At 39.1% G+C, this 19,242-nt stretch overlaps 1 protein-coding gene across 1 annotated transcript in view; it reads right to left on the bottom strand.

Annotated features, from left to right (window-relative positions):
• Positions 1–19,242, bottom strand: part of Jarid2 (Jumonji, AT rich interactive domain 2) — a 37,013-nt gene that overhangs the window by 15,577 nt on the left and 2,194 nt on the right. The window contains exon 2 of the mRNA XM_067789029.1: positions 76–6,775. Within this exon, the coding sequence (XP_067645130.1) occupies positions 76–6,775 (6,700 nt within the window). The remainder of the gene's footprint in view (positions 1–75; positions 6,776–19,242) is intronic.

The following is a 19,242-nucleotide window of genomic DNA, read 5'->3' as shown; positions in this document are numbered from 1 at the left end:
GATTTCTCCCCGGTCTTGCTCCCAATAAATTATGCAAATACATACGAAATAAAGTTTAAAGATCTCGACACTCACTCTAAAATCGTCCTTTGCCAAATCCAACCAAGAAGTTGTAGCGAAATAAACGCTCTCAGAGACAACATAACCAGTAGCCAAACTAGAGGTGTAGGCACGTGGAAAAACAACAATGAATTCGCCTGGCTTTTGTTCGATACGACATAACGACACACCACGATCCGTGAGCATATGCGGTGGAACCATAACCGTGTCACAGGGCAGCCAAATGGTTTTATTTTGGCAATGCGTGGGAATGAGCGAAGTAAGTGCTGAACGAAAATTTGCACTTTGGTCATCTGGAATGCCATACCACAATTTCGAAGCGCCTGTATGTAAGTATTCAATCCAAGATAGACCGTGTGGATCACGATACCAGCAGCAAGCAGAGAATAACATTCCCACATGTAGTGTTGGCACTGTTACACCCATTACAGGACCAAGTGAGCGTAGTACTGAGCCGGGATTGTTTGTAAGTACCTTGAGGTTCCATGGATGACGCGCATAGTTCGATCCTTTACTCTTTGGTCCAGGACTGGGAAAACCATAACCCCAGCCAGATGAATCTATTGAACCAGAGTGCACACAAACATGACTATCACGCACTGCGACATGACGCCAGAATTCAGCCTCCACCTCATTAACGATGGGTTCGGTATTTTTAAACCACAAAGCCATAGTATTACGTGCAATGCGATAAAACTGACTAAGCGGCATACTACGTCCTCTCACAATGCATTCCATAGACACACCATCTACCTCCTCTTCAGATTCCTCGTCATCTTCTGATGAGACATCATCTTCTTCGTTGGAAACACTTTCAGTGTTTACAAAACGATCGGCATTTCTTCGTGCACGCGCCTCACGTTTTGCCCAATCTGATTCAACCTCATCGAATAGTTTTTGACGTTCAGCCGGCGATAAGGTGTCGTATGGGAGCAAATATTTGCAGTATATATCATCCAATTTCGTAACGCGATCCTGTGCCAATTTAGGTATGCACATTTCCTCAGCGACACGCGCCCATTTCTTTTTTTCAATAACTTCCTTTAAGCCGCCCAATTCTTGTACGGTATGATATAATCGCGGCAAGTCCACTTCCATGCCTCCAATCCACGGAGGATGATTCATGACTATACTTTGCGTCGCTAAATATTTTTTAATTGCACTTAGCTCCTTTGCACTTGGGCCCCAGCGATGTAACATCTTGTGCACATATTGATTGTAAGCTGTAAAACGCATTTCGTCCGAAATACGACACTCGGGCTTGAAAGTTGGCGGTGGAATTATTTTACATATACCAAATCGCGCTGCAATTGGAGTAATACGTTCGATAAAGTCTATAGGATCTGCAAACTCCTTTTCTGTAGGTCGGAAAATGGGCGCCTCTACCATTTGCGTGGGATCGTCGTGACGTGGAAAAGCTGTGTTATTCGACATTTTGATTGGGGTATCATCTTTAAACTTTTTATTTGTCGATGGACCAGGACCAGCGCCAATACGCGACTTTGCAGAACCTGAAAATAATGATGAATTGGAATTGACACGTACAAGGCCGCTACCAACCGCGTTGGCAGTCGCAGCTGCTGCTGATGTTGAGGGTTGATTGGCAGCGTCAGCGCCTGCTTTAAAGCGTGGTTGAACGGTACCGATTGGCACATTTTTCGAACTATTCGATGAAGATTTGTCAGCACTTGCTGCTGCCGAGTTATTTGATTGCACTTTTTCACCTTTTTTGGTAGCATCTTCGAGAGCGTTATTTGTATTTGATGCCGTAGTAGTTGGAATTGATTGCGAAGTTAAAGTTTTAACAATGTCGGATACGTTCATAGATTCCGGTAGTGGTTTAGAATTCGAGCCCATTTGCGCTTTTGTTACTAATGTCGCATGCATTATAACCTTCTGGTTAGGACCGTCGGGACCCTCACGTCCCAACTTTACAGCAACGCCTTGTATGCCACCTTCACCATCGCCACCAGTACCAACACCTTGTAGGGGTATATAAAATGTATGCCCCTCAGAATCTGATTCAGCATCATTATTTGACGTTTCTGGCTTTTTTGTGGCAGCCTTCGTTGGCGTTGGCTTTGCGTTCGCAACAGTTTTGCTTACTCCAGGTTTTTCAGAGTCCAAGCTTACTTTTACCAGTTTACAATTCTCCGCCGGACTTAGCGTTAACGAAACTGAACTATTTTGAGATTTACCAGCAATTTCTTTAGTCCTTTCAGTACTCGCACTGGCTACTGCACGTTTTCTTCCCGGGGACACCTTACTAGGGGGAGTATTTGAAAAGGACTCTTCATTTTGCGAGTCACGAGCACTTTGACGCTTAAAGGTTGGTGTAGAGTGTGGTTGCTTAGTACCATCCCCTTCGTCATCATCTTTATCGAATGAATATATAGATTTTTCATTATCTGCAGAAAAGGCGCCATAAGAAAATGGTGCTGTCTTCTTGTGACTTGTGGTTGTAGTTTCTTTGAGTTCAATTTGTTTTTGTTGATTCTTTTGATTATAAACAGGCGTGCGTTTTTGTGTCTTTGAAGCAGCAGTACTACAGACTGTATGTGTATTTAATGAGGTCTTAGCTGGTGTGGTGGAGGTTTTCTCATCTATGGAGGTAGTCGTCGTCACTGCTGCGGTACCTTTCTTCCGGTTTTGTTTCGACGCTGCAGGGGCATTGTCTGTGATAGTAGGTGGAGAAGCTGCTGGGAGTTGTTTGCCAACGCCACTTGTTTTTGTTAAGGCGCTGGTTGTGGTTGGTGTGTCCTTTTCCTTTTCTTTGTCCTTCTCTTTTTCTTTTTCTTTCTCCTTGTCAAGTCTACTTTGCTTATTGTCTTTACTCGCTGCAGCTTCGCCAGCGTTTTTATCTTCTTTGGGTTTTTTCAATGTGCTGGTTTTCTTTTCTGGCTTTTCCGTACGTGATGCTTTAACTGGGGTTGGTGGCGTCTCTCCTCTCGTATTTACATTCAAATTTGCTTTCGCACTATTCTTTTGTGTTAGATTTATTGCTTGGCCACTTGTTCTCTCGTTATCAGATGCAATTTCCATTGGATTAACTGAATCTAAAATTTTACCATCATCCTTTCGGTTACTTGTGGCAATAACAGGTATCGCCTTTAGTGAGGGTCCTTTTGCGGACCAAGCACTCTCACTTTTACCAAGATCGCGAGTAGCCTTCGATGAAGAACTAAAAGATGTACTCTCCTTGTCGTCACGTGTTGGCGGAGGAGTTGTTGCGAATAAATTTGGTCGCAAATTATCATCGTAATCATCATCCAAATCATCTTGTATCTCATCCGGATTTGAAGAACATTCAATCAACCATTTTTGTATCTGTTCATGAGTCATATTCACCTTTGCCTTACGACGTTCCTTACTCGATAACTGATCGCCAATATAACCCTCGGTAGGCACAACGGGTCCCAATACAGGCTTATGTATAGAGCCACATTTGCCTAGTGTACACTTAGTGTTATCTGGCCCTGAGCTCTGTGCCAAACTAACACTTGCTATACCAAATACTTTACCAGATTCCTCTTTACTTGGCATTAGACTGGCTGTGAGTATACTGCCAATTTCATCTTTCAATGGATCTGCAGATGTTGTTAGTGCCATAGTGGCGGCAGCTGAAGTGTTAGCACTTGTAGTTGCTGCAACTGCCATAGATGATGTGCCTGCGCCCGTCATAGACATTTTCGATGCTAAACCAGAACTACCAAGTCCACCTTTGGTAACGGATGATAGGTCGAATTTGACTGGAGATGGTGAGGGAAAATTGTTGGTGCGTGGTAAAGTTGTGCGGTCGAATTTTGGGGTTAAAAAATTTGGATTAATCTTTGGCGAGGGGTAAGCCTCAATTGGGGGTGGATAAGTTGTTGGCGCCGCTTGGTATTTCAATTGTGATTGTGGTGGAAGTGATGGCGTTTGCATATGTGGCTGCATCGGTGTTGTACTTCCCACCGTTGTAGTTGTTGGTGCTGTTGGTGACTTTGCCGACGGGAATGGATGAAGAGCGGATGGGCGTACATGCACTGGTGCATGGTAATGCGGTGATGCTGGTGGCAAATATGCTGGAGTCTTATTGAAGCCGCTAGTATTCATTGCAATATTTGCCACAGTTGGTGATGGTGCTGTCGTAGCAGGGATTGCATATGTAGCTGGCACATTTAGTATTTTCGATGTTGGTATAGGAGACTTCTTTTCAATTGTTTTGAATGGACTTGGTATTTGTGGTGTCGTACTCTGTGGCATGGTACTAGTTATTGGCGAAGCGTTAGTCACTGCGGTTGCTGTTGTGTTAAGTGGTGGTGTCGCAACCGGTTTAGTCGTAATTGGGAGCATTACCAATTGGTTCGCTGGAGCTATAATTAGTGGTGTACCGTCATATTTTCTTGAATCTGACTGTTCAGAATCCTTATCATTCGGTTTTGTATTAGCTTTAATTGCTAAAGGTTCATCATCGGAGTCACTGAAACTTTTCTCTAATTTGCGTTTAGTTTCATTTAGCTCCTTGTTCAGCAGAAAATCTTCATCGTCGGTATCAGCTTTGCTGCTATCAAATTTATGTTTATTAACTGTACCGGAATCGACAGCCGTTGCAATTTTTGCTATTGCACCTTTCTTCACCAACATTCCCTCAATTTCTCGTTTTACAGGTGCCTGTTTAGGTTGCTTAGGCGGACGTCCTCGTCTCCCAGTTGTTGGCTTCTCAGCATTAACGGATGGTTCTCCAATTGTTGTTGGCTTTGGTGGGGAGTCCTTTTTGCAAATGATTGAACTTATTGCTTCATTCGTGATTGCTGCACTTGATCCTGCATTCTTTTTTAACTCATGTTCCATTTTTTCCATTTCTTTGACATTTGGTCTATCTGGAAAACTACTTAGCGATAAGTCATCGTCGTCATCTTCTGCTTGCTGTAGTTTGTGTCCAATTATTCCCATATAAATAGCTGCTGCCTCCTTTGTTTTACGCGACGGTCTTTGCACTCTTGCTTGTGCACATGGAGATGCCCCCTCGTTTTCATTTTCACCGTTTACTAGAGAAATATCCGATTTAGATTTTTTGTTTGTGACTTGACGTATAGGTGATTGATTTTTGGGTGACGCTGGCGCTGATTCTTTGATTGGGTTTAGTTCAACCTCTTCATCTACTTTCTTTTTTGCTATTCTGCCTCTTCCCCTGCCTTTAACTTTAACAGACGGTTGTAATTTCTCCTCAGATATCTCGCTTTCTTTACCATTTGCCACTAAATTTGGTTCGATTTCTTCACGAATTTCAGCGGCAGCAGCAGTTGGCGGTTCTTCGATGTCCAGTTTTTTCGGAGTTAATTTTTTTGGTAATTTTCCTCCGCGGCCCGCTCCTTTCTTTGGACTTTGCTTGGGACCCTTTTTAAGCTTTATAGATTTAGCCAACGGTTGTTCATCGTCTGATGAAAATTCAAAAACATTCAATTTATCCTTATTTTCAACAACAACCAACTCCTTAGTTTCCTTTTTTTTGCCTTTCTTGGCAATTTTACTTAGAGGTTGTGATGTAATTGCAGTTGCACCTTTATCTGATTTTAAATCAATATTATCATCTTTTTGTTCTTCCTCAACGACTTTCGTGACGTCATCTGTAACATCGGTGTGTATAACTTTGACAGGTTCAAAAAAGGCCCGCTGCCTTGTCATACGTCCTGACGGTTCGGGCGATGGTATAAATATTGGTGACTCCTTTTGTCTGGGTCGTTTTACTGGTACTTTTTCTTTAGCCTTTGGCTTCTCATCTAATTTTTGTGTCCCCTTTGTAGAATCCATGGAATTTAATTCCTCTGCTATATGTTCAGACGTAGAATCTGTTAATTTTTTAGTTGTTGAAGGAGGCCTGCCTTTTCGTGAACGTCCAGTTTCACTTTCCTTCGATGGCGTTTCTGATTTACGCTCTAAAATAGTTGGGGTTTTTGGCTTTTTACTTTCACTCTTTCGAATTATGTATGATTCTTTTTCCGAGTCTTCGACCTTGGTAGCATCATCTTTTGCGGAATAAAATTCATCTTCCTCCTCACTTTCATGTTCCGTCACTGGTTGGTAGTCTTTTACAGTAGCCCTGTTTGAACGTCGCTTTGTATCTGGGGAATTATTGGATTTTTCAGCGTCATTAGAATTGTTGGTTTGTGACTCGGCCTGGGGCCGTCCACGTCTATTACCACCTGGTACTAATTCTGTGAGCTTTTTTGCTGCGAGTGTAATTGTATTATTATCAATAGACTCAATTTGTTGCTCCTTTTTAGTAGGGACTGCTGAGTTTGGTTCTTCTTCCACCTTGGTGTCAGTTGTTTCGGGCTCTGCTACTACGGTTGATGTGGCATTTTTTGATGTTGAAGGCTTTGGTTCTTGCTTTTTTGTCACATTTCCTTTTGGTCTGCCTTTTTTACCTTTCTTAGCACCTTTCACAGGTTTTGGAGGGGATTTCTTTACCGTATCCTCAGCTTCATTCGTTCCTTGATTTAAAAAGTCCAAATGTGCTGGTAAGGCGGGTGTTCCCCGAAAACACAAAAACGTTAGAAAGTCTTCAGTTTTCGGTCGTTTGTTTGGTAAAATTTCAGTTGGGGGATCGCGAGCCTCTGAAGATGTGCTTGGGCCAGTATTAGAAGAAGTAGATGCAGCAATAACTGAGCTATATGAAGAGGTTGGCGCATTCTGTCCTTGGGCAAACTTTCGCTGGGCTTGAACTTTTGTCCTGTATATAAAATATAAAAAAAATACAAATATAAATAAGTCAGCATATCAATTTGAAATGTTAAATAGTTCCGTCTTTCTAAGTCCAATAGAGTAATTATTTTCTTGTTCAGAATTCACAATAGGCAATTTCAATACATAGGATAAGATCCGACTAAGCAACGACCTTAATATGTATATCTGCTGAATATTTCCTCCATAGGCATTATGCTTTCGGTTGGTACATAATCCTTCCACGATCTCTTATAGTACAACAAAATATAGATCAACAACAATACAGATAATTCTTAAATCTAGGTTTGATCATAACACAAGAAGAAACTTAAACTCCCCCCAGCGGGTTAGGTTAGAATAAACCCGCAGTAGGTATACTTGTCTTAAGAAGCGACTAAAATACCTGATTCAAGGGTTTGTGTAGCGCAGCCCTTTCAGGTTGCCAGGGCAATACATAGCTTCTCCAAACCCAATTGTCATCCTCACCTATCCGTGGCGAATCCTGTTTCATTAACAGCCGAGGCTCTGGCGAACCCGAACTCCTAATGGATCTAGGGGGTGAGAGGGCGGGATGGCCTAAAAGGTCGCATGTGGTCATAACAAAGCGTTCCCGAGATGGTCGGGCTTGGTACCGGTGCGTACCGGATCTGCATCCGGCAAAGGACCATTAGCTTGAAACACAAAGCCTTCAGGGAGTGTCCTTATAGCTACAATAACAACAACAACAAGACACTTAAAATTCAAAGCAATACATATACAATTGAAAATGAAACATTAAGGCCCGGTTTTTCAGTAGATGGTTAAGCTAAGCTTAAACTAAGTTTGCTTAAACTCTAGTCAAATTTAAGCTCAAGTTAAATTACTGAGCAGATTTTGAGTCAAAGTTTAAGGCCGCCTTTGGGGTTGCCTTTTTTGGTCGGCAACATTGGTTTTTTATTATCTAGATAATTTGTAGCTGCGGCACCAGCTGGATTTTGTTTACCCAACAAACATGGAAAAAAAATGTATCCAGCCAATATATATCTAGTTCCGGAGGTGATATCCAACATCATTATTTGAATATTTTTAAACCAATCACTACCAGCCTCTGAGAAATTTTGTAATATTAAGAGCTTTCGAGTTGATCTCCAACGTCATTAATATTTTCCAATTATTATCCAACTTTCGAGAGATTTTGAGAAATGTACAGTTCTCAAATGTATATTCAACACATTTCTCCAGGTGATATCCTGCACTGGATATCGAGTTGAGGTAGAGTTGAAAAAAAATCTCCAAGGTTGTACCACCAAAACCAACAGCCGTTTATTGTGTGAAATAAACACCTGGTTGATAGCAGTAATGGAGCGTAATTAATCAAAAATAAAGTAGATATATATATTTTATTTTATTTTCATCAAAATACTGTAGTATGAAATTTTACATTTGAATCCAATTAGAGAACCACAAGTTGTTAATTAAATTTTTTCAACATAATGCTTAGAAAAAACTACCTCTTTTGCTGAGTACGCTATGATTCTCGAGTTGAGCCACTATTTTTACATATCAATTACGATTACTGTAGCTGTAATCCCCACATTTATGCGCATTTTTCAAATTACGATGACAGTAATTGTAATCCTAAACATTTTACGAATCATAATATTTATGATTGCGATTACTGTAACTGTAATCCCTATCATATAACGATTACGATTACTTTAATTTTAATCAGAAAAACTTAGCGATTACAATTACAGTAATTGTAATTATGATTTTGGATGACGTCGTGGGTTATTTAGTACTCCATCTAAGGAAAAAAGATGCTCTACTGGGGTACTCATTTATCCGGTCATCACACGAAAGATTCCAATTCATGACAAACCCAAGATACGCTCTTGAAACGTATTTAGGATAGTTATAATTCATATACAGATTTGGAGGACCTAGGATGTTGACATGTCTTTTTGATATGGACAGTACATGCGATTATGCATTAGTAAGGGAAAGAGGATCCTAGCGGGTTAGGGGGCATAGAATATACTCGCGGCAGGTATGCCTGTCGTAAACACCAAATTAATTCAAGAGGCTGTGTAGAGCAACTCTTTCAAGGGATTGCCAGCGCAATATATAGCTTCTCCAACCCAATTGTCAACCTCACCTACCCGTGGCGAATCGTGTTTCTTAAAAGCCGAGGCTGTGGCGACCCCAAGTTCTTTATTGATCTAGCGGCTGGTAGGGCGGGATGGCCCAGGTTTTATGTGGTCATACCAAATAGTTCCCGAGTGTCGGGCTAATACCTTAGTGGCGCTTATTACGGGAAAGTACCGGATCTGCATCCGACAAAGGACCACGAACATCGATAACACTTCCCAGGGCCTTCGGGGAGTGTCCTTATCGCTACAACAATAACAACAACAAGGGAAGAGGATTCGCAGGCTTATGTGATAGAGATGACAAATCACTGTTAAACTTGACACAAAGTTAAACAAATATAGCTGTGAATCATCTACGTCAGCATGAATTTGCGCGTGTAAACAGGAGTTAAACATTTTATTTGCAAAGAGACTAAACATTAATAGTCCACTAGTAGTTCACTTATATCATACTAGCTAAGCGTGGGGCAGTTGAGGGCGAGCAGTTTAATTTGAGTTATAAGGGAGTAATTTGATGCGCTTGTAGGCGTATGAGTCGTGGCACAGTGGATGACGTACCCGACTCAAACGTTTGGGGTTGCGGGTTCAAAGCCCACTGCAACCAAGCATTTTTTAAATTTATTATTTTATAAATTATTAGTTTAATGGATTGTATTTTATGTTCATTTAGCTTATGGTGTATTTAAAACACGGGACGATGCAAAGCATCGGTACACCTTTATGTATTTAGTTTATGGTGTATTTAAAACACGGGAAGATGCAAAGCATCGGTACACCTTTATTTATTTATAATATCTTTATTTTAATGTATTCAATTTATTTTGTTATTTTTAATTTTATTTATGGTGTATTTAAAAACACGGGAAAATGCAAAGCATCGGTACACCTTTATTTATTTAATTTGGCATAGGGAACTTTGAGGTTTCGCTCTAATGAGCCACCTCATCTTCTATTTGAAGACCCCTTTAAAAATGTGATATGGAGACGAGCAGGGGGCTCTGGGGTATTGGCACCCCATTTTCTACTAGAAAAACCTCTATTTGTTTAATTTGGGGCGAGCATAGGGAACTCTGAGGTTTCGGTCTAATGAGCCACCTCATCTTCTATTTGAAGACCCCTTTCAAAATGTGATGTGGAGACGAGCACTGGGCTCTGAGGTATTGGCACCCCATCTTCTACTCGAAGAACCTCTATTTATTTAATTTGGGGCGAGCATAGGGAACTCTGAGGTTTCGCTCTAATGAGCCACCTCATCTTCTATTTGAAGACCCCTTTCAAAATGTGATGTGGAGGCGAGCACTGGGCTCTGAGGTATTGGCACCCCATCTTCCACTCGAAGAACCTCTATATATTTAATTTGGGGCGAGCATAGGGAACTTTGAGGTTTCGCTCTAATGAGCCACCTCATCTTCTATTTGAAGACCCCTTTCAAAATGTGATGTGAAGGCGAGCACTGAGCTCTGAGGTATTGGCACCCCATCTTCTACTCGAAGAACCTCAATTTTAAATTAAAAACTAAAACTATGTCTTTAGAATATTTCATATGCCGGATGAGAATTTCAGCACTTATGAAACAAACGAAAGAAAAACACTCATAGTTTAAGTCGCTTAAACACATACATTTCTGATTTTACATTAACACGCTGTACTTTTCCACATATCAGAGAAGCCCTTCCTTGTAATACAGCGGTTGAAATGGATTAGGGTTGGCAAAATATATATATAAAACACATCCAAATAGCATTCACGTGTTTCTTACTTTTACAGCGGTCAAAATCCAACTGCTAAAACTCGTCCAAAAATATCGGGGGAGGTGTCAAAAGACGCGCTTTGTAACCAGGATCACGAATTCGAAAGCGGAAATTGAAAATTTTATTTCTTTTCTATTTTTGATCCGAAATTAAGTTTTACCACACGATTCAAGGTTCGATTCGAGCTCAAGGCCAGAACAATAATTTTTTTCTAATGATAATTATTGTTATTTTTTAATTTTTCTAAATTTGAAAAATTGTATTTTGTTTTTGGAATAGTAAGTAGAAAAATTTTCAGACAACCTGCCATAGTTGCGCAGATAGATCCATTTCGAAGGGTGCTAAGCCTTCATCATCAGTACGCTTTAGGCATGCTGCGCTAACCATTTAGCTATACAGCGGTGGTTTGTTTGACTGGCAAATTTGCCACTTCTATTCCTTTTTACCAACTATATTTATTCAGTGTTGCGCCATCTGTTGCAAATCACTGATAATGCTGGATTTTTGTTTATTGTCAATTTCTTTTTTGACATTCCCAAGTGCTCATGGTTTATTAACCATTGTTTTTGTTTTTATCGGCCTATTGATAAATGATTCAAGGTTCGATTCGAGACAGCAGGTTGTCTGAAAAATTTCCTACTTACTATTCCAAAAAAAAAATACAATTTTTCAAATTTAGAAAAATTAAAAAATAACAATAATTATCATTAGAAAAAAATTATTGTTCTAGCCTTGAGCTCGAATCGAACCTTGAATCATTTATCAATAGGCCGATAAAAACAAAAACAATTGTTTTACCACACATATTTCAACCACTATAAACAAAGCAACTGGTGTATTAGGTTTTCTCAAACGTTGGGCTAAAGAGTTTGATGACCCTTATTTCACAAAGATCCTTTATACCTCGCTGGTACGTCCTATTCCCGAGTACTGTTCATGTGTTTGGTCTCCAATCTATCAAGTCCATATTGATCGGATTGAGTCGGTCCAGAGACGGTTTTTAATTTTTGCATTACGAGTTCTCAACTGGGAATCAGTACTCATCTTCCACCATACAGGAATAGGCTTCTTCTAATTAATTTGCCATCTCTAGAGAATCGTAGAGTATTACTTTGCGTTATGTTGGCGTGATTGACTCCCCTGACCTAATCAGTCAACTAAATTTTGCGGTTCCTGCTAGGGCCTCCAGACATTTTGTACCTTTTCATTTACCTCTATGCCGGCAAAATTTTAATAGAAACAGTCCCCTGCGTTATTGGTGCTCACGTTACAATGATTTGTATAACTGCATTGGCTTTGAATGTTCGTTTGCCGCTTTACATATTGCTACACTCTTAGGTTTAGCCTGATATTTAAATTTTATTTTTTCTTATACAATGTGATGTCAAATTTTTATAACATTCTAATTTTCTATGTACCTCTTTTAAACCTTTTAATTTTAAGAATTGGCTCTGTATTTAGATGTATATCTGTCTATTACAATAATTAGTCGACCGCTTTGTGTTTGCGTCAACTTTAAATGAATAAATTAAATTAAATAAATTTGCAAACAAAATTCAAACTTTTCATGTGGTTGATGTAATTTTGATGATTTGGGTACCCACAAGAGAAACTGTGATTAAAGGTTTTTTGCGCGGATATAGATGTGGTCTCCTAACCGGTGGTGCCCCCACCCAGGGCAATTTTTTATAACCGCTGCCGAAGGCCGCCAATGCAGAAAGGTGTTCTGCGTAAAAATACTATGGACCCCACCCCCGGAAATAAAATTTGGAATTTCCGCTTTCGGATTCGTGGTCCTGGGATCAAAACGCGTCTTTTGACACCTCTCCCGATATTTGTGGACGAATTTTAGCAGTTGTACCCTAAAGTAAAGAATTACCTTTTAGAGAATAGGTAAAATAGATTATAGTTGATTTGGAGGGATTAAAGCAGTGGCCACCAAAATTGGAACTGTGGCTGTGTGAGTAAAACTAAAATTATAAAAATATCTTAGGGGTAGTGGTTTAGTTGTTGATGAAAAATCAATTAGGTAGGACGTATGCACGCATGTTTGTTAACACACAAAAAGTAATTCGTATATATGCCATGCAAATACTACTTTATTGCTTGAGTCTAACGAAAATTTTAAACAAAATAAATTTTTAACATTAAACCATGAAAACCTTTTGCGCATGAGCGTTTGTTTGCAAAATATCTTTTCGGAAATGCGCAAATAAACAATAGCCTCCTCCGATGTTGCTATTCTTCTTGTGCACCGACGACTAAACAAAATAGAATAATAACTGGTGTGAAGTGAGCGCGAATAATTATTTCACTTGCTGACGACCACTGGATTAAAGTTAAGTGATAATTAAAACTTTAGTTCAAGTTCTATTTATGTATAAAAGTAAGAAAATATGAGTGAAACACCTGTGAATGGTTTTGTTTATGTTTATTTTTAATTAGGCTATGATCAGAAAAAATCTTACGCACTAAATAGATATATAGATATACAGATAGATATTTGTTGAGGAATGCACTGCTATCATGGGTCTATTATACCCTCATCTCCAGCACAGCTTCTCATCCAAACTTCCTTTATGAAGCTTAGTGTTCTCTTGGCTTGAGGGTTTGAATGTGGTAATGCTCTGGCCATGGAGAGCCCACAATCTTAGCCCTAGGACTTTGGATTGCATCGTATTCCAAGAGGATATGTCCCGCCGAATCCGCTGTCCGATCACAGAATCTGCAGGAGTCATTCTATTGTATGTCAAATTTTTGCATATGGCTGCTTAGTCTACAATGTGCTGTAAAAATAGCTCTTAGAATTCTTAGGTTACTTTTCGGAAGGCCTATGATTGCGTTATAGCGAATTGCACTACAACCTCCTGACAGCAACTTAAATTGTCTTAAACATGGCGCTTTGCGCCAGTACTTTTCTCTCTTTTCACTGTTGTTGTTGTGGTCATAAGGACACTCCCCAAAGGTTTTGGGGAGTGTCATCGATGTGAATGGTCGTTTGCCGGATGCAGATCCGGTACATTCCGGTAACAAGAAAAGTTAAGGTACTATCCGGACCATCTCGGTATTGATGACAATTTGTGAGTGTTCGAATCTATTGGATGGGGCGAAGTACTGCTGCAACAACCACTTTGGCCCAACTTTGTTCTGGATGCTGTAACAGGTTAAACTCTTAATTGTGTAGAATAAACCCCGATATTCGTAATGTATGACAAACCAGATATGTATTGTAACGAATTTACTGCAATTCCTCTTATTTGAAATCTTCTGCCAACGTTCGTATCGCTAAACTGTTGAATAAATAACTCCAATATTGAATAATGGAAAAATGACCTTTATCAAAGTACTCCACAATAACACTTATACTTTGCAACGAATAGCTTGCTTAATAACCAACTGATTGATAGCTCAAATGAAACTGATTCCAGCGCCTCTACATTTGCTGCCTTATATACTCTCTGATTTCAACGTTCGCAGTAAGGTAAGACTGCTTGATTTCCTTCCAATTTGCGACACAGATATCACAGGACATTCAATAGCCGGGGCAAGTTTTCGTTCTTTATATCCGACACGCTCTTGCTCATTTACTTCAGCTTTGCGTTTACGGCCACCCACATTGTTGGAACTATTAGGACCAAGATCGCAATGACGTGCAATGTGACCGGGCTTCCCGCATTTGAAGCATTTGATAACTCTTTCACTCGGCTTTTGCGATCCTTCCAGCGCCTCCAATATTGCGTCTACCCACTCTGGCCTTTCCACTTCCACACGATGAGCTTTGTATGCTGGTTTACTCAAAAGCGACTCTATTTCTTGAGTCAGTGCATGGGATACCGTTTCTGCGAATGTGGGTTTTGGGTTGCATATGTCGCTCGCTTCGTTTCTACGTCCCGTATGCCATTTATAAAACTCTGGATTTTAACCCTCTCGGTGTACTCCACGGGTGCGTCCGCATTTGCCAAATGTGTCAACCTTTCAACATCCGAGGCAAACTCCTGCAAAGTCCCATTCGCTCTTTGGTGACGGTTTTGCAACTCAATTTGGAATATCTGTTTTCTATGCTCGTTTCCATAACGTCTCTCGACAGCAGCCATCAATGCTTCATAACTGTTCCGTTCCTACTCTGAAATAGTCTGTATAAGATTTCGGCAGCTGGTCCTTTCAATGCTACGAAGAGTGCAGCAACTTTATCTTCAGCATTCCAGTTGTACACTGTTGCGGTCTTCTCAAATTGTAGCTTAAAGACCTGGAAAGGAACAGAACCTTCAAAGGGTGGCGTCTTTACCTTCGGATTGCTTGCTGAAACAGCTGGGCGATTTAGTTGTAACTGTTCCATACGACCTTTCAAATCATCGACTTCTGCCGGAAATTGAGCGATTTTGGCATCCTGCGCTTCCAGTTTTGATGATACCCTTGCTTCCTGTTCTGACAGTTGCGAAGATATGCGAGATTCTTGTGCTTTCAACTGCTCAGCCATATATGTCTTCTGTTCTTCTAACTGTGTTTCCATCTTTGATGTAATCTGTGGCGACATTTCTGAAATACGCGTTTCTTGTGCTTCAATCTTCGATGTTATGCGTGTCTCCTGTGATTCCAGTTGGGATGCTATACTTGTCTTTTGTTCTTCCAGTTGGGATGCTATACTTGTCTTTTGTTCTTCCAGTTTAGATGCCAGTTGAGATGTTATAGCTGTCTTTTGCGATTCCAGTTGAGACGCCACTGTCGATGTTTGAGCAGATATTGCAGCCAAAATCATGTTCAAGTCTGTGCTCGTAACTGTCTGCGTAACTGTCTCTTCCATTTTTGTCGTTTCCTCTCCATCAAGATGAAAGTCATACTCTTCCACGTCAATTCCTTCTAATTCCATTGCCTGTCGTAGTCTGAAGTTCGAGTTTATTGCCTGTTGTATTCAATCTACGGGCTTACAACTCCTTTTTCAGTTGCTGGATCCTTAATTCACTTAACTTCGCCATGTCCTTGTTGTGCTCTGCAACTCTGAATTTTATTCAACAATTCCTCTTCTGACACCAATTGTAACGAATTTACAGCAATTCCCCTTATTTTCAATCTTCTACCAACGTTCGTATCGCTAAACTGTTGAATAAATAACTCCAATATTGAATAATGGAAAAATGACCTTTATTAAAGTACTTCACAATAACACTTATACTTTGCAACGAATAGCTTGCTTAAAAACCTACTGATAGATAGCTGAAAAGAAACTGATTCCAGCGCCTCTACATTTGCTGCCTTATATACTCTCTGATTTCAACGTTCGCATCTTCTAGGCGCTTCCAGAATCTGCTAGTTGCCATTAGCTCTCAAACTTCTCAGCTGTAACTACAATGGCACGATTTTATAGCTTTTCTCATTGCATACTTTCAGGAGTATCTCAGATATATGCATGTGTCTGTGCATTGACTCTCCGCTGTTCGTATACGTACATGGTACATATGTGTAGACGCAATTATTGTTTCGTTTATGTAGATACATAATGATTGAATTATTGATGTGAATTCGCGTTACTGCCTAGCATCGGCTTAGAGATAGCAGCACCCCCAGTTCTGCTAATATTCGTAACAGTATTATTTTTTATTTTTTTTTATGAAATCAAGATTTATATAGGACTTTGGGTGAAACAATATTGAGAGAAATCGGGGTATATGATGTCTAGGTCGAGAGGGCAAAACCATGTTAAAACATATTTAATTTAATATTAATTTAATTACAACGTGTTTACTCACAAAAGACAACTTTTCTTTAGAAAAACATTTTCGAAAAGCTTTGAGTGTGAGTTAAGCGAAGTCTATAATTAAAGACGTCATTTTTCTTTTTGTATTTTTCTATCTACTGATAAAAGTGCCCGAACTCAGGGGTAAATTGGAGATAAAACAAATCGGGGAACATCAAGGTTAACTACAGTACTTCAAGACAAATGCAGAGAGCCCATCAATGTCACAACTTAGCGATGGCTCAAGGGAATACATAGCATTTCTAACATCTTCTTCGGAGATAGCGAGGTCGCCAAAATGTGCGAGCGCTTCATATCTGCAGTATTGGATTTGAAAAATTCGGAGCACAGTAACACCAGTAACACTGTTTCATTTAAAGAAATAAGATAATTTGTAGAAAGCCTTTTAGAGCAGATTAAGTTCCATTAGGTTTTAGATTTTTTAAAAGCTCATTTTCAAAGCTTCCCCATATTACTATAAATAACTTTTATAAATGGTTGTGTGGTAATAGACTGAAACTAAACATAAATAAAACTAAATATATGATAATAACAAGGAGGAATATCAATGAGGAGGATATAGCCGAGCTAAAAATAAATGATGAAATCATACAAAGAGTTAACATTATAAAATACTTAGGAATAATAATTGATAATAAACTCAAATTTGAAGATTATATAAATTATACAATTAAAAAAGTTGCTAATAAAATAGGAGTGATGCAGAGAACAACGAAATTCATTCAGAAAAAGTACAAAATAATCTTATATAAATCAGTTATAGAACCGCACTTCGTGTACTGCCCGTCATTATATTAATAATATCGGATAAAGAAGTAGACAAGCTCCAAAAGCTTCAAAATAGATGCATGAGATTTATTCTTCAGAAACCTAGAGATACACGAACGGCTGACATGTTGAAGACTTTAGACTGGTTAAGTGTGAAACAAAAGATTTTTTTCCACTCCATGAAATTCATATTTAATATTAAACATGGAAATGTACCTGAGTATTTAAATAAAAATATAGCATTAGTTGAGCAAACTCACAATATAAATACGAGGAGCAAACATAATTTCAAATTGCCGTTTTTTAGAACTGAAATTGATCAACAGAACATTTTCTACAAGGGTCTGAAAAGTTACAATGAACTGCCTATGGATATAAAAAGTTGCAACCAAATAACAGTATTTAAAACAAAATTATATGAATATTGTAAAACCTTAGCTATAAGATAAAAAACTGTAATATTTTCAAATTTACGAATTAGGCTTCTGGCCGTAATAAATAAATAATCTAATCTAAAACTTGCCCGAAACATTTAATTGTTGCAAACTATTTAAGTACCAATTGTTCCCTGAAAATAACTTCCGATGCATTAGCCTTAAATAAGAAATTAATTTTTATCCGCTTTATTTTAAACTTCCAAATATTGGTAACGTTTTACAAGACGGTGCACCACCTAATTTTTAATAAGAAATTAATTTTTATCCGCTTTCTTTTAAACTTCCAAATATTGGTAACGTTTTACAAGACGGTGCACCACCTAATTTTTATCAAAAATTATCAAAGGTTGTATCAAAAGACGCAGTTTGACCTCTGTTTTAAGAATCCGCAAGCGGAAATCTTAAATTTTATTTCTGTCGAAGATAATCCACAAAAAACCGTAAAATGACCCCGAGAGGGTCCGAAATATGGGGCCCGATCCATAGTTTTTTTGCATAGAACACCTTGGGATTCTAAAAACGGAGGTCGAGCGCGTCTTTTGATACCAGCTTTGATAATATTTGATAAAAATTAGGTGGTGCACCGTCTTGTAAAACATTAAAAAAAAATAAAATAAATGTAAGGCGCGATAACCTTCGAAGAGATCTAAGGCAAAGCTTCCCTTCCAATTTGCGTCGTGCTCCTCTTGCTTTTCCCTACAAATTGGCGGGACGGGACCTACATGTTTTATGCCGACTCCGAACGGCATCTGCAAGGCAGATGAGTTTTCACTGAGAGCTTTTCATGGCAGAAATACACCCAGAGCGCTTGCCAAACACTGCCGAGGGGCGACCCCGCTTAGAAAAATTTTCTTCTAATTGAAAAACGTTATTTCTAAAATTTTGATGTTGCTTTGCCCGGGGTGTGAATCCAGGGCATACGGTGTGGTAGGCGGAGCACGCTACCATCACACCACGGTGACCGCCAGAAAAACATTACCCAAATATTTTTCATTGTGCAAAAGGTTTGAAAATAAACCGGAACGTTTCTACAGATTTGTTAATGCCAAAAGGAAAAGTTCTGGGTTGCCATCTACTTTTATTTATGGGTGCAAAAACGCAAATTCTGATAATGAAATCGCAGATTTATTTGCTGAATTCTTTAAATCAACCTATTCATCCCAATGTGTCCAGTCTGATGTTTATCCATATTGCTTGGAAAGTTCTAAAAATATTTTAAACCCATTTATTGATAAGGATACTGTTCTTCATAGTCTTCTTGCATTGAAACCGATATCTACACCGGGTCCAGATGGTGTTCCTAGTTGTGCACTTAAGTACTCTGTCAGCTTATCTGAGCCTATCTTTAAATTATTTAAACTATCTCTGGAATCCGCATCATTCCCATCTATTTGGAAACAATCGTTTATTATACCTTTGCATAAAAAAGGTAGTAGGTCGAATATTGAGAACAACAGAGGCATAGCTAACCTCTCAGCTATCCCTAAAACTTTTGAGCAGATAATTACATATCATATTCAATATCTGTGTAGCTCTTTAATATCACCTTGTCAACATGGTTTTGTTGCATCGGAGATCCACAACTATCAACAAGCTTGAATTTACGTCTTTTGTTATGAATGGTTTTTTAGATT

This window comes from Eurosta solidaginis, chromosome 5 (genome assembly GCF_040869045.1).
Source record: "Eurosta solidaginis isolate ZX-2024a chromosome 5, ASM4086904v1, whole genome shotgun sequence".
NCBI lineage: Eukaryota > Metazoa > Arthropoda > Insecta > Diptera > Tephritidae > Eurosta > Eurosta solidaginis.
Note: the sequence above shows the minus strand (reverse complement) of the source record. Positions and strands in the feature narration are given on the sequence as shown.